The sequence below is a fragment of the Hippoglossus hippoglossus genome, chromosome 1, assembly GCF_009819705.1.
Source record: "Hippoglossus hippoglossus isolate fHipHip1 chromosome 1, fHipHip1.pri, whole genome shotgun sequence".
Classification (NCBI taxonomy): domain Eukaryota; kingdom Metazoa; phylum Chordata; class Actinopteri; order Pleuronectiformes; family Pleuronectidae; genus Hippoglossus; species Hippoglossus hippoglossus.
Genome location: NC_047151.1, coordinates 7,393,339 through 7,408,958, shown reverse-complemented (window position 1 = coordinate 7,408,958; position 15,620 = coordinate 7,393,339). Strand labels below are relative to the sequence as shown.

Here is a 15,620-nt window from a genome sequence, read left to right as displayed (position 1 = left end):
CCATTCAGGGCCACCGTAAAATATCCCCACATTAAAACTACACAATAGAATAACTTCCGCCAAGGAGGTTACGTTTTCACCCCTGTCATTGTGTGGGTTTCCAAGTGTGATTTCCCAGAGAATAATTCAGAGATCTGAACTGAACAGATCTCTCTCTCTGTGTGTGTGTGTGTGTGTGTGTGTGTGTGTGTGTGTGTGTGTGTGTGTGTGTGTGTGTGTGTGTGTGTGAAGTTTGGTGCACTTTGATTGAATTTGAGGGACTGTTATGCCTCGTATGAAGTATGCATTCTGTTGCATTGTGGGTCTGCCAGCTGCAGTGTCACTTACTTAACTTGTGTACAGACTGTATGTAACAGGTACAGGGGCTCACAGGTTCAGTGCATGGCAAATCTTATTTTACCAGCCAATGAGCTGGGAGGGCCCGGGCCTCCACCCTCCACTGCCCACACACACCAGGCGAACACACGGCAACACCAGGCCGCCATTTTGAGTGAGGCCAAGTGTCGCTAATTCAATTTACACGCTTACTATAAATTAAACCACGTGCCCTGCAGGACACCGGAAGTAGGCTGTAGCATGCTGGATAGTTAAACTCACTGTGTTTTCAAAGTGTTTACTTCTCCACTGAGCTAGCTAGTTAGCAAGTTAGCTCGCGTTGTATAAATGCCTCACCTGTCATGGCGGACAGCAGCTCCCACATTTGCGGCGTTACGTATCCCTGTGACGTTGCACCGGCAGAAATATTACTTAAGCAACTTTCATAGCTCATTTCACCGCTGAGAAGTCATCAGATCATCACGTAAATCCACCGAGAGGAAAAAAGGTAAGTGGCAGACACTGGAGACTGAAAGAGAACTGCATGAGTGGGACGAGACTTACTGAAGCAAGGTCACTGAAAGATGTTACAGTGTGTTTACATTGTTGCACGGACATGTTGGTGCTGGTCTACCTGGTCTGTATGGGACCGTGTGTTCTGAAAGATCAAGATACAACTTTATTATTATTATTCTATTCCTGTGACATTCTAACACCCAAATCTCTGCCCTTTGTCATGCATGGAGTGATGATACTGTAGTAAGGACTGATCAATACACAATAAACACTTAACATGGGTTTATTAGCTTACAAAAATTACAATCACTGGGGGTTAATGATATTGCATATTGATATTGTATGTATTGTGGTTTGTGTTTGCCTGATTTGAACTGTTCTGGTTCCTCAACCTGTAACACAGGTACATAACAATGTTCCAATACCTGTCACACTCAGTCATATTCAAATATATTACAGCTCTAATAAATATGTCCTCCTCTCTTCCTCCATGCTCAGGAAACATGGCTCTCAGAAGTGCCGCGACCCGTCTGCTCTCCAGCAGCCAAAGATGTGCTGCTGTCACAGCGTCCAGAGCCCAGGGCACCATTGCAGCAGCTCCCAGAGGTACATTCAAAGTTATTCATTTATACAATATATACATAGACAGTGTGATGGTACGATAATGTTGGAGTGGCCATCCTTTTCACTGTTTTTCTTCTCTTCAGACGCTGAAGAAGTCAAGAAACCGACAAAGGCAGGTATGTTACGTGTTGAACATGGTCTGTCCAGATTCCTTTACATGTTCTGCTCCGGCATGTGATGGTGACATAACCCCTGTGTGTGTGTGTACATGTTTTTACCCTCAGCCAAGGTGCCATTCAACTGGCGGGACGCTCTGAACCTGGAGGGTCTGCTGACAGAGGAGGAGATCATGATCCGAGACTCCTTCCGTGATTACTGTCAGGAAAAACTCATGCCCCGTATCGTCATGGCCAACAGACATGAACGTGAGCTGAACACACATCCATGATCAGAGTATACCAGGTTTATACCATAGACTGTATCTACACAGACATTGTTGTTTATTTCTTGATCAAACAGGACAGAGCGGAATTTTGCACTGTAGAATAATTCAGTTTTGTTTGTTTCTATTAAAAGGTTTTTACAAGCTTGTCACCTTCTATTTCCCAACATGCATCGTGCTACAGATTTCCACCGTGAGATCGTCTCAGAGATGGGAGAGCTGGGCGTCCTGGGCCCAACTATTCAAGGTAAACAAAAATACTTACTTATACTCACTCAAGTCTTCAACTGATTGAACTGCGCAATAATAATTTTTGTATTTGTGCAAGACAAGTTCAATATCATACATGTACTTAATTGTTTTACTGTTTATATTTTGTTTACATTGTACATATTGCTGTCTTTTATAGTTATTTGTGTTTATATTGTATTTTTTACTTAGTTATTACCCTCTACTGAGTGTTTATTTCACTATTCCCTTTTTGCTGCTGTAACACTTTAAATGTCCTCTTAGTGGGACTATTAAAGGACCATCTTATCTTAGTTCCATCCTAAACATATTTGAACTGGGCAGTGTCGATATTCCTCACTGCGTCACTAAACCCAAGTTATTGTGGTTGTTTCATTCAGTGCAAAGTACATGTTCTTCAATGTATATAATCTATTCAATGTATTCAATCTATAAATGTGTTCATTTTTCTGTCTACGCTTCATGGTTTATTTTTGTCATGTTACGGTGGCCCTGAAAGCTCAATTCACTACACTTTAAGGAAACGTGCAAATATACAAAACACGTGCAAATGGGGAAAACATCTTCATCATTTTGACAAAACATGCACGGCAAATAGAAAACACCCTGCAAATACTCACAACACAACCAAATACTCACAAAACAACAGAAGTGACACACTTAGGGCACCAATTTAAATAATCTGTAGTATGGTTTATAGCTAGCTGACATGACTACAGCCTGTTTCTCAATCAGTTAAGAGTATTTCATCAGATTACTTGAATAATAAGCAGAAGGTTTACACAAGGTTCACAACATTCATCTGCAAAAATATCTGAATCATGTGATCACAATGTTAAAATAAATATTTATCTACTTTTCCAACAACACTTGCCAATTTCAACTAGTAACTTCACGAGTCACACACCATGGCAACAAGTGTATTTCAGCCATATTCACTTCACGTGTCTGCTGGAAACACATCCGTTGTGTAATGAGTATTAACAGCGTGTTTTCTATTTACTGTGAATGTGTTGTCAAACTGATGAAGATGTTTTTTTCTCCATTTGCATTTGTTCTGTCTGTTTGCTTTGTTTTTCTTAAGTTGCAGGCCGTTGACCCCCTCAGGGCCACTGTACCATATACATGGATGTTTTTTTTGCGGGACTGTACATTCCTATCTGTTTACCCTGCAGGATACGGCTGTGCTGGCACTAGTTACGTGGCGTACGGTCTAATCGCCAGAGAAGTCGAGAGAGTTGATAGCGGGTATCGGTCAGCCATGAGCGTCCAGTCTTCATTGGTCATGCACCCAATCAATGCTTACGGCACAGAGGCTCAGAAGGAGAAGTACCTGCCAAAGCTTGGTAACACACATTTTAACGCAACTCTGCATTCAATTTCAGAAACATCAGTATACTTTTATTTTAATCAGTATGGTGTGTTTGTGTTTTTTTTTATCTACAGCTCGTGGAGAAATCCTGGGCTGCTTTGGCTTGACAGAGCCAAACCACGGCAGTGATCCCAGCAGCATGGAGACCAAGGCCAAGTACAACCCATCCAGCGGCACCTTCACCGTCAGTGGAGCCAAGACCTGGTAGGTGGACAGACACACAAGAAGCACAGGCCCTTCTGATGGAGAGTTTGCTCAAAGCCACAAGACAACAAGAAGGGAGCTCAGAGAAAGCATACCTCCACCAAGGATTACATCCTATCCCGCCATGTGTAGTAGATCAAATAAAATTTAGAACATTTAATGGATTTTTCCATAGGTTATGCCCCACCCCTCCACAAAATGTTAAGGAATGGGTTTAATGGTTTTTGTGTAATCCTAACAAACAAAAGCGGTTTTCAGATATGAGCTGCGAGTAAAGTCCGGAGAATTGGATCCGGATTTGACCTGCAGTTTGCCTTCCACACATCCACAACACAGCAGGAGGTTTTGTGCACAGACAACAGCAACAATCCTCCACATTATTCAGGCGAGAGGTGGTGCCGCAGGCAGAGGCAAGAAGTGACGTATTATTTCCGCTGCAGAGATCATGTGATTGTCTTTACAACTCACAGACAACGGCGACAACTCTCCAGACATCTTCATCGGTGTCTTCTGTGTGAATGACATGTTTTTTTCACCAGGAGATATTTGTTTTCTTTTAGCTTTTTTGTGTTAGAAGCTTCATCAACATTCCCACTCGCTCGAGGTGAATCCAGCAGAGGATCCCCTGCTGTGCGTTCACATCGAATTCTCCAGACTTGCTGCTGACTTTATTCTAGGGGGCCAGGCGGAGAAAGTTCGCCGATAATCCGGAGGCTCTCACTCAGACATTTGTGTTCCCACATGCACCTTCTCCGTAGAAAGTGCAGAGAATCTCTGGAGTTCAGTGCATGTCTGAAAGCAGCTAAACAGACAAACAAGAGATTAAAACATAACCTGCTTGGTGGAGGTAAAAATACAGATGAGGACGCATAGTCCAGAAAATGATTTTAGTGATGTAATGCATATAAGAAAAATAGAAATGGTTTATTCAATTGCAAATTATATAAAATACCGTAAGGGACAATTCATTCTGTCTCAGTGTCCATTAGTTTTAGATCATAAATTAATTTTAAATATGAAGTAGGTCTGGTATTTGGAGAATAATAATATTAACAGATGTCGTGCTCCTCTCTTTGGGTTAGGTTAAAGCCAGACCAGCTTTTGTGTATCAGCTTAACTGCAACCCTGTGTTAAGTTCTTGGTGAATTCTCCTTCTTCTGCTAGGATCACAAATTCCCCCATAGCAGACATTGCAGTGGTCTGGGCCAAGTGTGAGGACGGCAGGGTGAGGGGTTTCATCCTGGAGCGTGAAATGAAGGGTTTTGCCACCCCCAAAATCGAGGGCAAGTTCTCACTGAGGGCGTCGGCCACTGGCATGATCATTATGGACGAAGTGGAAGTTCCCCAGGAGAACCTGTTGCCCAACGTCTCTGGTCTGGCTGTAAGTGGCTACTCACTCACACCAAGTTGAACAGAATAAGATCAAATGTACTTAAATGTAACAACATGAATGTTTCTCTGCGCTAATATCTTACATTTCTTTTGTTGTTGACCTTTGTGACCAGGGTCCCTTTGGCTGTCTCAACAACGCTCGGTATGGCATTGCCTGGGGAGCCCTGGGAGCGGCTGAATTCTGCTTCCATGCTGCCCGACAGTACACTCTGGACAGGTACGTTACATTCTGTGTTTGTGTGAACATCAAATCAAGTCAGAGGATCTGACAGAAGCTGTGTTTTGACAACAGAAACTCTTCCCAGGAAATGGGAACCTTTCCACCACAGGGTCTAAGTTGAGTTTTGGGAAAATGTTGTTACCTCTATCTGCTCAGGGATAGGACTTTGTAAAAGTAGTGGAACCCTTAGGCGTGGTTTGCAATGCTTAACATTTGTGCTTGATCAAGTACCTGAGGATTTTAATTTAACCCCCATTTTGCATTGCTTTTAGTGCCGGTCTCTTTCCCAGCATTGAGTAAATAATCTCAATGTTAAAGCAGTATAGTCTTGTTGTTGTATTGTCACCTGTTGGGCTGGAATGCAACAGCTTGTTGTAGCTTTTAGTTTTTCACATGTTAAGCAGCTCATTTGTCTAATCTCCCTGGGTATTCAGACTGCATTGGAACCAGGCAACCAACACTCTGAAGAAGCTTTGTAGTTGTTCCGAAAAGTTCCCGGGACTAAAGATATAAATCCAGTTTGAAAATGAGTGTGAAATTAGTATCATACTGCTCAGACTGTGTCCTCAAGTTCAGCCAGCCTCAGCTTTCTTTAGAGGTCTTTCATGTTTTTATATCCCCCCAATCAGAATCCAGTTTGGGGTGCCACTGGCCAGGAACCAGCTGATGCAGAAGAAGATGGCTGACATGCTGACAGAGATTACCATTGGTCTGCATTCATGCCTGGCCCTTGGAAGACTCATTGATGATAAGAAGTGAGTCTCTCTCTTTCTGTATTTAAATTTCTTTCACATTAGTTTTGGCCTCTGTAAACCACTGCAATAAAAACACTCTTCCTTCTCATTGTCATGGAACAGAGCGGCACCAGAGATGATCTCCATGCTGAAGAGGAATAGCTGTGGCAAGTCGCTGGATATCGCCAGACAAGCCCGAGACATGTTGGGAGGAAATGGCATCTCAGATGAGTATCACATTATCCGTCACGTCATGAACCTGGAGGCTGTCAACACATATGAGGGTAGGCACACACACATGAATGAGGGCACTGTTCTTAAATTGTAAAGATTTACCAAAGTACCACAACCTCCCAGTTGTAAGGCGAAAATGTAAGATATAATTGCAGTTATGTACGTCCACCACCAGAGGTCAGCAGTGTACAGATTGTTAGAGGTTGACAATTGATTAGTAAGGCACATTTTGAATGTCATTAAAGTTGACTAACTTGTTTTTAAAATGATATCTTTATGGATAACTCAAATATATCTTTAAATGAAAATAACTTAATTCATTACAATTAATGTTTTTATGTTTTATTTTTCCATAGGAACTCATGACATTCACGCCTTGATCCTGGGCAAAGCCATCACTGGACTGCAGTCTTTCACTGTTGGAAATTAAAGCTTTTCCGCTGTCTTCCTGAAACTGACTTTTTGTGGAATACTGCTGCTCATGTGCCCAGTGAGAGACATGTCATCTCTGGGCAGAACTCTATTTGTTGAAACATGATGAGCAATTATCCTCCTCACACGAGGAGCTATACCACGAATACTTCATTACATTTACAAAATATTTTTTGAACTACTGAAGGGAACCATCTATTACCACTTGGTACCACTAGTATCCGAATATGTAAGAACAAGTGAACAAAGCATTGGGTCCAAGTGAGATATTTGAGGGACGTTTGCACGGTTAATATAAGGTATTTATATCCATAACGCATGGAACAGTCAAGGCATTATGAGTTGTTTTTTCATAACTAAATAGTATGTAAATAAGCGGTTACAATGGGTTCTGAGATATGTGTGGCTGTGTGTGGAAACAAAACGATGTTATCTGTAATCAAAATAAATCTTTGTTACTGGTGGTTTAAAGATTGGCATCTCTGGTTTGATGGAATATGAAAGTACTGATGGCACATTTTGGCATGAAAACACGTAACAAATATAAAATGTTAACAACACAGAGCCAAATAACAAATAATATCGTGCTCTTGTATTCTGTAGTTTTATTCATGGGATCAACAGATATTGAAATGGAACATAAGTAAAACATGTATTTAGTTTTTGCTTTCTTTTTCTTTGACTGGAATCATGACCTGAAACCTGACCTGACCGACCTAGAGTCGCAGACAACTGTGTATTCTTGGAACAAGAGGAAGAAGAAAGAAGGAAGAGCAAAACCAGATGAGCAATCTTATCCAATCCAGCCTTTAGACAGACAACTTGAACTACTCTGAATACTCAATATAATAATAAACACAGGAACACAAACCTATTGATAATAAGATATTAATCAGTTCAATATCTAACAACAGTTACTAGTTTATGGGGACCCTGTCATTGTAATGGCCAGACCCTCTCTGAGCCCTGCCAGGGCCCGTTTGGCCTCCTGAAGCTCACGGCAGAGTTTAGTGCAGCTTTCCAGGACCTCAGACAAGTCCTGCAGCTTCACCTGCATCTCATTACTGTTCCCCTCGTAAACCATGTACATGTGCTCCTTCATCTGCTGACACCCCTCTCTCACCTGGAAAAAAAAACACATGACAATTAACCAGATGAGAACGTCTTTGCAGGGAGGGATAGTGCAGCACTCACAGTCATGGAAGTTGTGAAAGGAGTATTTGTTAAGCATGCGCCTAGTGGACCAGACAAAAAAACACAGATCAATTAAAAAAAAAGTTTTGTACCTTCTGCACCAACTTCTCATTAAAGCTGTCCAACACTTTCTGGTCACTGGTGCGGTCCTCGTTAATCTTTTCTACCAGCTCCTGCACCCTTTTGCTGATGGTGTCTATGCTTGAGCTATAGTAGATGCAAGTGTTGACAATAAAATCTAAATCAGTCTAATGTCTTAGTCAATGGTGGAACAATGAAGTACACCTCAGATGCTGAAAAAACACAACACTACATGAATTATTGTTGCAGTGTGTGCGTTGGTGTGTAGGTGATTGTTGACCTGGTGTGTTTCTCTTGAGCTTCAGTCATGCTCCCAGTTGAGAACTTCCCGAATGAGGAGTCATGGTTTGGTTCTGGTGTCTGTGACGCCAAGGACAAAAAAACCACAGTTATAAACAGCACAAAAATATTTTGATTTGGTCTGATGAGAACAAAATGTTAGTTTGGTGAAAGGTATTTTCAGTGGGGGCAGCATGGGATCAAGGTGTGTTGTGTGAACTAGTTATGATGAAAGGGTCTATTTTTCCATTTATGACTGAAACAGAACACAACAGTTCACATGATGCTGCCACATCTTAATCTCTCAAGGTCATTTTTCACACAGCATATGCAGGGTGGCCAGGTTCCTGGTCTCCTTGTGGAATCGCGCTACATTTGTGGTGTGGTCCACAGTTTGAGAAAATCTGTTTTTTATCGAGGGATCCCAGAGCATCAAAACAAGAGATAATGGAAAACATAAATAGTCCCATTAAAGAAGCTTTTCTGTTTTTTGCTGTACAGAGATCAGGTTCAGCCTTTTGCGAGATTAACAGGAAAGCTGAAATGATTTTCATTCCCTTCATTGTCTGTTTGCCCATAACTCACAAACTAAACAGTCCAGGCAGGATGGAGGAGGAAAAAGTTAAAAGAAAGAAAACACAAACAGTTTAGTTTGTGCATCTGTGAATTGGTCACCACATTCACAGAGTTATATTTTATTTCTGATAATACACAGTGTCTAATCACACAGGGCCATTGAGGGCCTCAGCTAGAGAACTGTCAAGGTGCATCTGCTGTTGATGCGTGGGCACTAAACCTTCATACTTTGTGCATATTACAGCTCATTCTGCAGTGATAGTGATGCTCTTGAGAAGCAATATGGCTGCTGTATGAGTGCTGGTAGCTGTCATGTGGCTGGTCTTGTCTCGCAGACCCGTCAACCCAGAACAGCTCTCTGTTTTTCCAAGAGAATCTCACTCCGACCAGCTCTCGTCTTGTTTTCACACCTTTAAAAATGCTGTATTCTGGTTTATTATAGGATTAAATGTTACCATCTGTGAGTCTCCGTGTCCGGTCTTAGGGGTGGACTGGGAGGTGGACGGTGATGCCATGTCCTCAAAGAAAAGATCCATTTTGGTCTGGTCGAACCTCGAGAGAAACCTGAATTAGAATAAATAATAATAATAAAAAAGAATAAACAACTGGGACAAATGTCTGCATCGTTTTCACACAGAGAAAACAGCATGTCAGTGCTGTTCTTTCACTTACAGCTAGCATTAGCACCATTAGCTTTAGCTAAAACCCCTTGGCTGTAAAACAGTAACTTTAGCTTCACACTTCCCCACAGAACAAATATAATTATTTATAACTTACACTTTACAGTGTCTCGCAAACCAATGGCTCCTTGTTTTACTTACAGGAATAAAGCTGCGATCAGGACTGAAGTGTTGAATAAGTGTAGCTGTCTCTGTAGTTATGCTAACCTATGCTAGCTAATCCGCTGGTTTCCTTCTATGTCATAACACAGGTGCTAAAATATACTGTATAATTTATACTGTTTATTTGACACAACATCAATTTTAAATACACTGATGAAATGTTAAAAATATGTGTGGGATGTGGTAGAAACCAATAATGACTTATAAGAAAACTAAAACCAAATCTTAGTCAAATGAAATAAATTAAAACTAAATAAAATAAAATGAAATACAAAACATTCAAAATCTTCCACATTTTGCGGGTAAAATGAGGAGGTGCTCCCAACTAGTAGCAGTTTAAAAAGAAATACTTAAATCATAAGAAAATATATTGTAATCAGAAAAACTTATGATGCTGCATCTTTTTGCTTTAGTGCCTTAATATTATTTTCTCTTATTTTATCACCGGACTGTTTTCAAGTAGATCAATGTGTAACAATTCAGCACAATTTCTAAATAAATACAATTTCGAACTATTATATTAAAGTTTTAATCTGCAAAAATAACAAACTGTCAGATATACGTGTTCTGCACAATATTTTCTTTTAATTGTAAAGGACAAGTGCAAAGAAGCATAAAACGCATATACTTGAGTAAAGTACAAGTACCTAAGTGGATTTAAATACACTCTTTTCCTGAGTTCACTGATTTGACCTTTGACACTCAAATGGTCAGGAATTGTTTTTAAAGAGACCTCCATGAGAAATTATATCACAGTGCAGTGTGTGTCGAGATAAATCTGGAAGTGGAGCAGGATTTCATTTCGGCCTTTTCAGACAGGAAGTCACTTCATGGAGGATTTAATTCTCATGACCTAAAAACAACTGAGAATTTGTTAGCAAACACTCTTTTTCCTTTGCTTCTTGGATATGTGTGTGTGTGTGTGTGTTTGTAATGTGTGTGTGTGTTTGCTGTGGATTAAGTCATCTCTGTGGGATAGGACGGTGGAGGGATGAAGGCCTGATTGATCGTGGCTGTGATTGGAAGTGTAATCCCCCCCTTCCTCTCTCTCTCTCTGTCTGTCCCTGTCACCGCCCACAGTCTGGATTATTGCAAGCAGGGAGGACACAGCACACGGCTGAAGGGCTGAAATGTCCCAGTGTCCCGTTGGCTTCAGGATGCACTGATGATAGTGATGTAGTAATGATCAAAGTAATAAACTGCTGTGTAGAGAGATGTCAGTGAGGCGGCACTGCAAAGATCCAAATGTGTGTAATCTGGAAGCTGCAAAAACTTGGTCTTGACAGGTGGGTGAATTTATTCCCTGGCCTATTTTCATATTGGTAGCTCATTACGCTTTAAAAATGTAAATAGAAAATGTAGATGCATTACATTCTCCTATTAAATCGTGTTGCTTCAGTTGAATTGAAATTTGATTTTATATCTGAGCAGTAGACCTAACCTAAACTCTGCTTCTCTGCATTTCAGGTATAGAGACATCTCAGCAAGTGGATAAATCAAATGAGGACCATTTTTACTTTGAATATAAATGTAACGGAGTAACTCTGGGAATATGGACAACTTTAATTTCACAGACATGGGAGGACAGTCTTTCCACTACTTGGTTCACAATGTGGAGCCTCTGTACAAGGAGTACAAGCCCCCGCCCAGGGACCTCATCCAGCTCCCCAAATCTGTTGTCTACCTCGTGATGGCCGCCCTGGTCGTGGTCGCCGTCGCTTACGCCATCGTGGGTCACCTCATCAAAGACCTCATGCTGGACATAACAGGTACTCAAGTCTGTGGGATGTACATCAATCCTCATTCATATACACAATACTGGATGATATTGTTTATCTATGTATAAATGCACTTATGTAGTGTTTAATTTTTCTCTCGACCTGTCCTCTGTTATTGATTTATTCCATTATTTATTATAATGTGAGGAATATTTCTACAGATAGTCCATTCATGAATAGGACATTTCACTTTAAGTAAACAAATATCTGGGTTAAATAATGATTTACATTCAACACCAAGCTCTTTATTCAATACAAATATTCAGTTAAAAATGTATTAATTAGTTTAAGTCGTCATTCAACAACTCAATGCATAATATGACCCAAATCTTAGCATTTTGAGCTGGTTCAGGTTTTTAATGGAAATGTAACAAAGCTAATTAGGCAATGTTTGATTTCACTGTGTTGAAAATGTGTAAATCTATGACACCATAATTAGTAGTATTAATAGTCGTTACGACCCCAATACAGGAATTAATTATTAAATGAAATAATTAAATAGCAGAAATAAAAGATTTTGGAGATTGTTAGTGAAATTTTCTGCAACAGTTAAACAAGACAAGACTTTAAATAACGATGGTAGGGACAACGTATTACCCCTGTCTGTTTACTTGTTGGTTGTTTTGTTTGTTTGTAACCAAAATTACACAAAAACAACTGCACGGATTTCCACGGAACCCGTTGGCAGGATGTGGTATGGGTTTGGGGAAGAAGCCATTCAATTTTGGTGTGTATCTGAATCCAGGATTTTTTTTTTTTTTTACTGTCTTTAACATTGCAAGATTTCCCAGGGAAAATTTAATGATCTTGATTTCAAAAAATTAAACTCATTTAGAGGACTGATGATGAGTGTGTGATATTTAGTGCAGTTTGATTGAATTCAAGGAGACAGTTGGGCCTTGTCGGAGGGTATGTGCTTGACTGAGTGTCATTCTAGTTTGGGTTAGTGTACAATCAAATTCTCATCTCTCCTCCCGTGTCCGTCCACAGACTGTTTGTTGGGCCCGGTTGATGACGACCTGAAAAAGGAGGCTGAGCTGGATCGAGTTAGCCAGCTGAACATGCCAGCTGGCCTCAGCCACTCCCACCCAAATGCGTTTCACGTGTGGGACCAGGATGACGTCCGCATCCCCATCACATCCCAAATCGAGAGCCCGGTGTCCAGCCCTATGATGGCCGTCATCCCGTACATACCCTCATTCTTGCCCAGCTCCCTCAGCATCGGGAGCCCGTCCCACAATCAGCCAATCCCGAAGGAGAGTGACGCATGAGTGAAAGGGTCCAAGGCAGTTTTCACGTGGTGCATCTTTACTGTCATCCTCCGTCTCCTCGTAAGGTGAACTTCTTTAGCTCCTTGTTCTCGCCTCTGAAACACCCTTTGCCCATCCACTGTTTTAAAGGTGAAAAATATTTTCTGGGAAAGCTGTGGAATAAAACAGTGAGTTTTGCAGGTCCAGTTTACCTGGAAACACATAAGGCCAATCAGGTCGAATGGATTTACTTCTGTTGGAGTGACGGATCTCTGTTTCTGACTCAGACAAAAACTCTGGAGTCTCTCAGGACAGAGCCTGGGATGCAAGAGCCTTCACTTGTTCCTTTTTCCCAGTGGATTTGTGCCAAGTCACCATCGTGATCATTCTCCTTCTCCTGCCAGTCTCACTTCCTACATGAGTCCGTTTGTTTGGATGTTGGATCTTTGCCTGATTCAACAAACTCCAGACGTAGCTGAGTTATTAGGAGCTTGTGACCACATTCAATGCAGAATACTCCAAATATATAATAACTTTTAACCACAAAACTCCAGTTAAAATCAATCTTTAAGCTACTCTGTCCTACTAGTTCTTTGCTGAGTATTGTAGACAGTGTGTTTGATAACCTGCAGAGAAATGGTGAAGAGATCAGTGTGCACGTCACAGTGCTGTATTCTCGTGTCGAATAAAGGTGAATACTAGTTACTTCTGAGATCATGTTTGCAAACACTTGTGTTTCAATCTTATTCTGATACTAAATATATTGTCTTTAGGAGGATCGGCCGTTATTACTTACTAATAGGGTGAAGTTAATTTAATTAGTGGCGGTGACCGCTTTAAGGTGACTGTGTGATACCTTTTAACAGCAGGTAGCTGTCACCTATACTAAAGATGAATATAGGGAATTATCTTAAAATAACAAAAAGTCACAAAGTGTCAGTAAATATCTGTTAAAGTGATGAATGTGATGATGTGAATTTTTAAGGCTCACAATTCTCTATTTTTGCTTGTTGGAAAAAAACACACACACGCACGCACACGGTCACACAGTCGGTCTCAATGACTTCAGAGGACATCACATTGACTTACATTGATTTCCTGGAGACTTATTCTAACCTTAACCCTTGTTACTTGCCTGGGTCTAAGATTAACCTAAATCTAATTTAACACCTAACTTTAACTTTAACCTAAACCTTAACTTAACATAACCTTAAAACATGCCTTCACCTTAAAATGTAATAGATTTCGTTATGGGGTCTTGTTTTTGCCCCCATTACGTGATGGTGTAAACAGATTTAGGTCCCCACAACATGAATAATACCAGGAGCACAAACACACACACACACACACACAGTTACATAACACAGAAATACGGATTTTAGGTTCTATTTTAAGCAGGATGTTGGCTGTGAAGCAGAAATACGGTTTCAAAATCACAAAAAGGTTGTGTGTCACAAACACACATATACACACATTTGCACGATATCAGCACTCCCATTAATCCCTCATTTCCTCTTTCACCTTCACTGACGCACTATCAATGTAATTACACACTAACTTTTTTTTTTTATCATCATTATTATTATCATTTGAGGTTTTGGGGAGAACTCTTATTTAGGCAACATTGCTCATTCCATCTGTGAGATCCAGAGAGCCTGTAGTCAGGGAGGGCTGGAGATTAGGGAGAGAAGATTAGATGAGCAGTTTAGCCTTTAATACAACGTCCTTTTATTACTTTTGAGCCGTGGAATTAGATAATCTGCCAGCAGCAGCAGCCCAATCTGAAACTCACCTTGTTATTGTGGTTGTGTGACGGGACTGATCCAGGCTCGGGAGGGCGCAGAGAGAGAAAGCAGAGATGCAGTGTCAGAGGAGAAGGGTGTTGAGTGAAGAGCAGAGGGGAGTCAGTGATGGATGGAGCAGGAAGAGCAGAGCGCAGCAGAAAGGCTCTGTTTTTATTGTAAAGCAGCAGGAGTGACTTGTGTGTGTGTGTGTGTGTGTGTGTGTGTGTGTGTGTGTGTGTGTGTGTGTGTGTTTCGTGATAGTGGGCTCTTTAAGATTATTGTTGGCCTGGGCAGAGGTCTCTGCTTCACTCATTGGGACTGGCCTGGAAAGAGAAATAGCAGCACTGAGACATTCGACATATTTTATCTAATGAGAGCTGATGTTTGAAGCAACCTGAAGGGAAAACAAGTGCACAGATGTGGCGGTGAGTGGGACTCGTGCTGCAGCTGTACAAGCTGAGGGGTGCACTGGTGCGGTGAGTGTGAAAGGACATGGAGCAGGCGTAGGAGGAGGGAGGTGGAAGTGAAACAACAGGTGAAAATTGAAAGTATTATAAATAAAAATTCAAGAAAAAGTTTAGTTAGAAAACTTGACTATGGATGATCTGATTTCAATTATATAAGTATTATTATGGGGAAAAAAAGAACTTTGAAACTCACAACTAGCCTTAGGATTTAGAAAAAAACAAGTGTGCCATCACTTCCTGTAGATTATATTATCTTCAAAGACCCTAAAAACACATTTGCTCTATCAGCTTCTTACTATTGAGGATGAGAGCTCTTATGAAAACACAATCTTCTGCCAAAGTAAGGGCAGTTTTATAAATTTGTGTAAAGTAGGTAGAGCTCAGTTGGAATTACATGATGTCATGTGTCATATACATGCACTGGTCAAGATTTAGCAGCTTCCTATTTGGTGCGCTGGCAACAAATAAACCCACGCTTGTGCCTTTATTTGAGGAAAACAACATGTTATATTTTAGATTAATTTAGAAAGAACTTTTCCTTTCTTCACTTGTGACTTGCGGTAAGATAAAAGGTTGGTTAATCCTATTTCCTCAAGCAGGAGATTTTAAAGCTCTTAACTTCTGACACGGTGGGGGGGGGGCGCACTGGCTGCACAGGATCTCCAACTGGAGCAGGGCGGGGGTTTGGGCTTAAG

General features: G+C 40.9%; 2 protein-coding genes across 2 annotated transcripts; one reads left to right on the top strand and one right to left on the bottom strand.

The window, feature by feature from the left end:
- Positions 1 to 436: 436 nt before the first annotated feature.
- On the top strand, positions 437 to 7,145 carry gcdha (glutaryl-CoA dehydrogenase a). Its single transcript, XM_034569269.1, has 12 exons — positions 437 to 823; positions 1,330 to 1,437; positions 1,539 to 1,571; positions 1,680 to 1,820; positions 2,022 to 2,084; positions 3,262 to 3,432; positions 3,533 to 3,662; positions 4,827 to 5,043; positions 5,168 to 5,271; positions 5,904 to 6,029; positions 6,132 to 6,292; positions 6,599 to 7,145. The coding sequence occupies exons 2-12, from the start codon at positions 1,335 to 1,337 to the stop codon at positions 6,670 to 6,672; spliced, it is 1,323 nt and encodes a 440-aa protein (XP_034425160.1). The 5' UTR covers positions 437 to 823; positions 1,330 to 1,334; the 3' UTR covers positions 6,673 to 7,145.
- Positions 7,146 to 7,596: 451 nt separating this feature from the next.
- Positions 7,597 to 9,706, bottom strand: syce2 (synaptonemal complex central element protein 2). The gene is made up of 5 exons (XM_034602445.1): positions 9,582 to 9,706; positions 9,260 to 9,368; positions 8,230 to 8,309; positions 7,961 to 8,075; positions 7,597 to 7,797 (listed from the first exon to the last, which is right to left on the bottom strand). Exons 2-5 carry the CDS (start codon positions 9,338 to 9,340, stop codon positions 7,597 to 7,599), a joined length of 477 nt encoding a protein of 158 aa, XP_034458336.1. The 5' UTR covers positions 9,341 to 9,368; positions 9,582 to 9,706.
- Between the last annotated feature and the right edge of the window lie 5,914 nt (positions 9,707 to 15,620).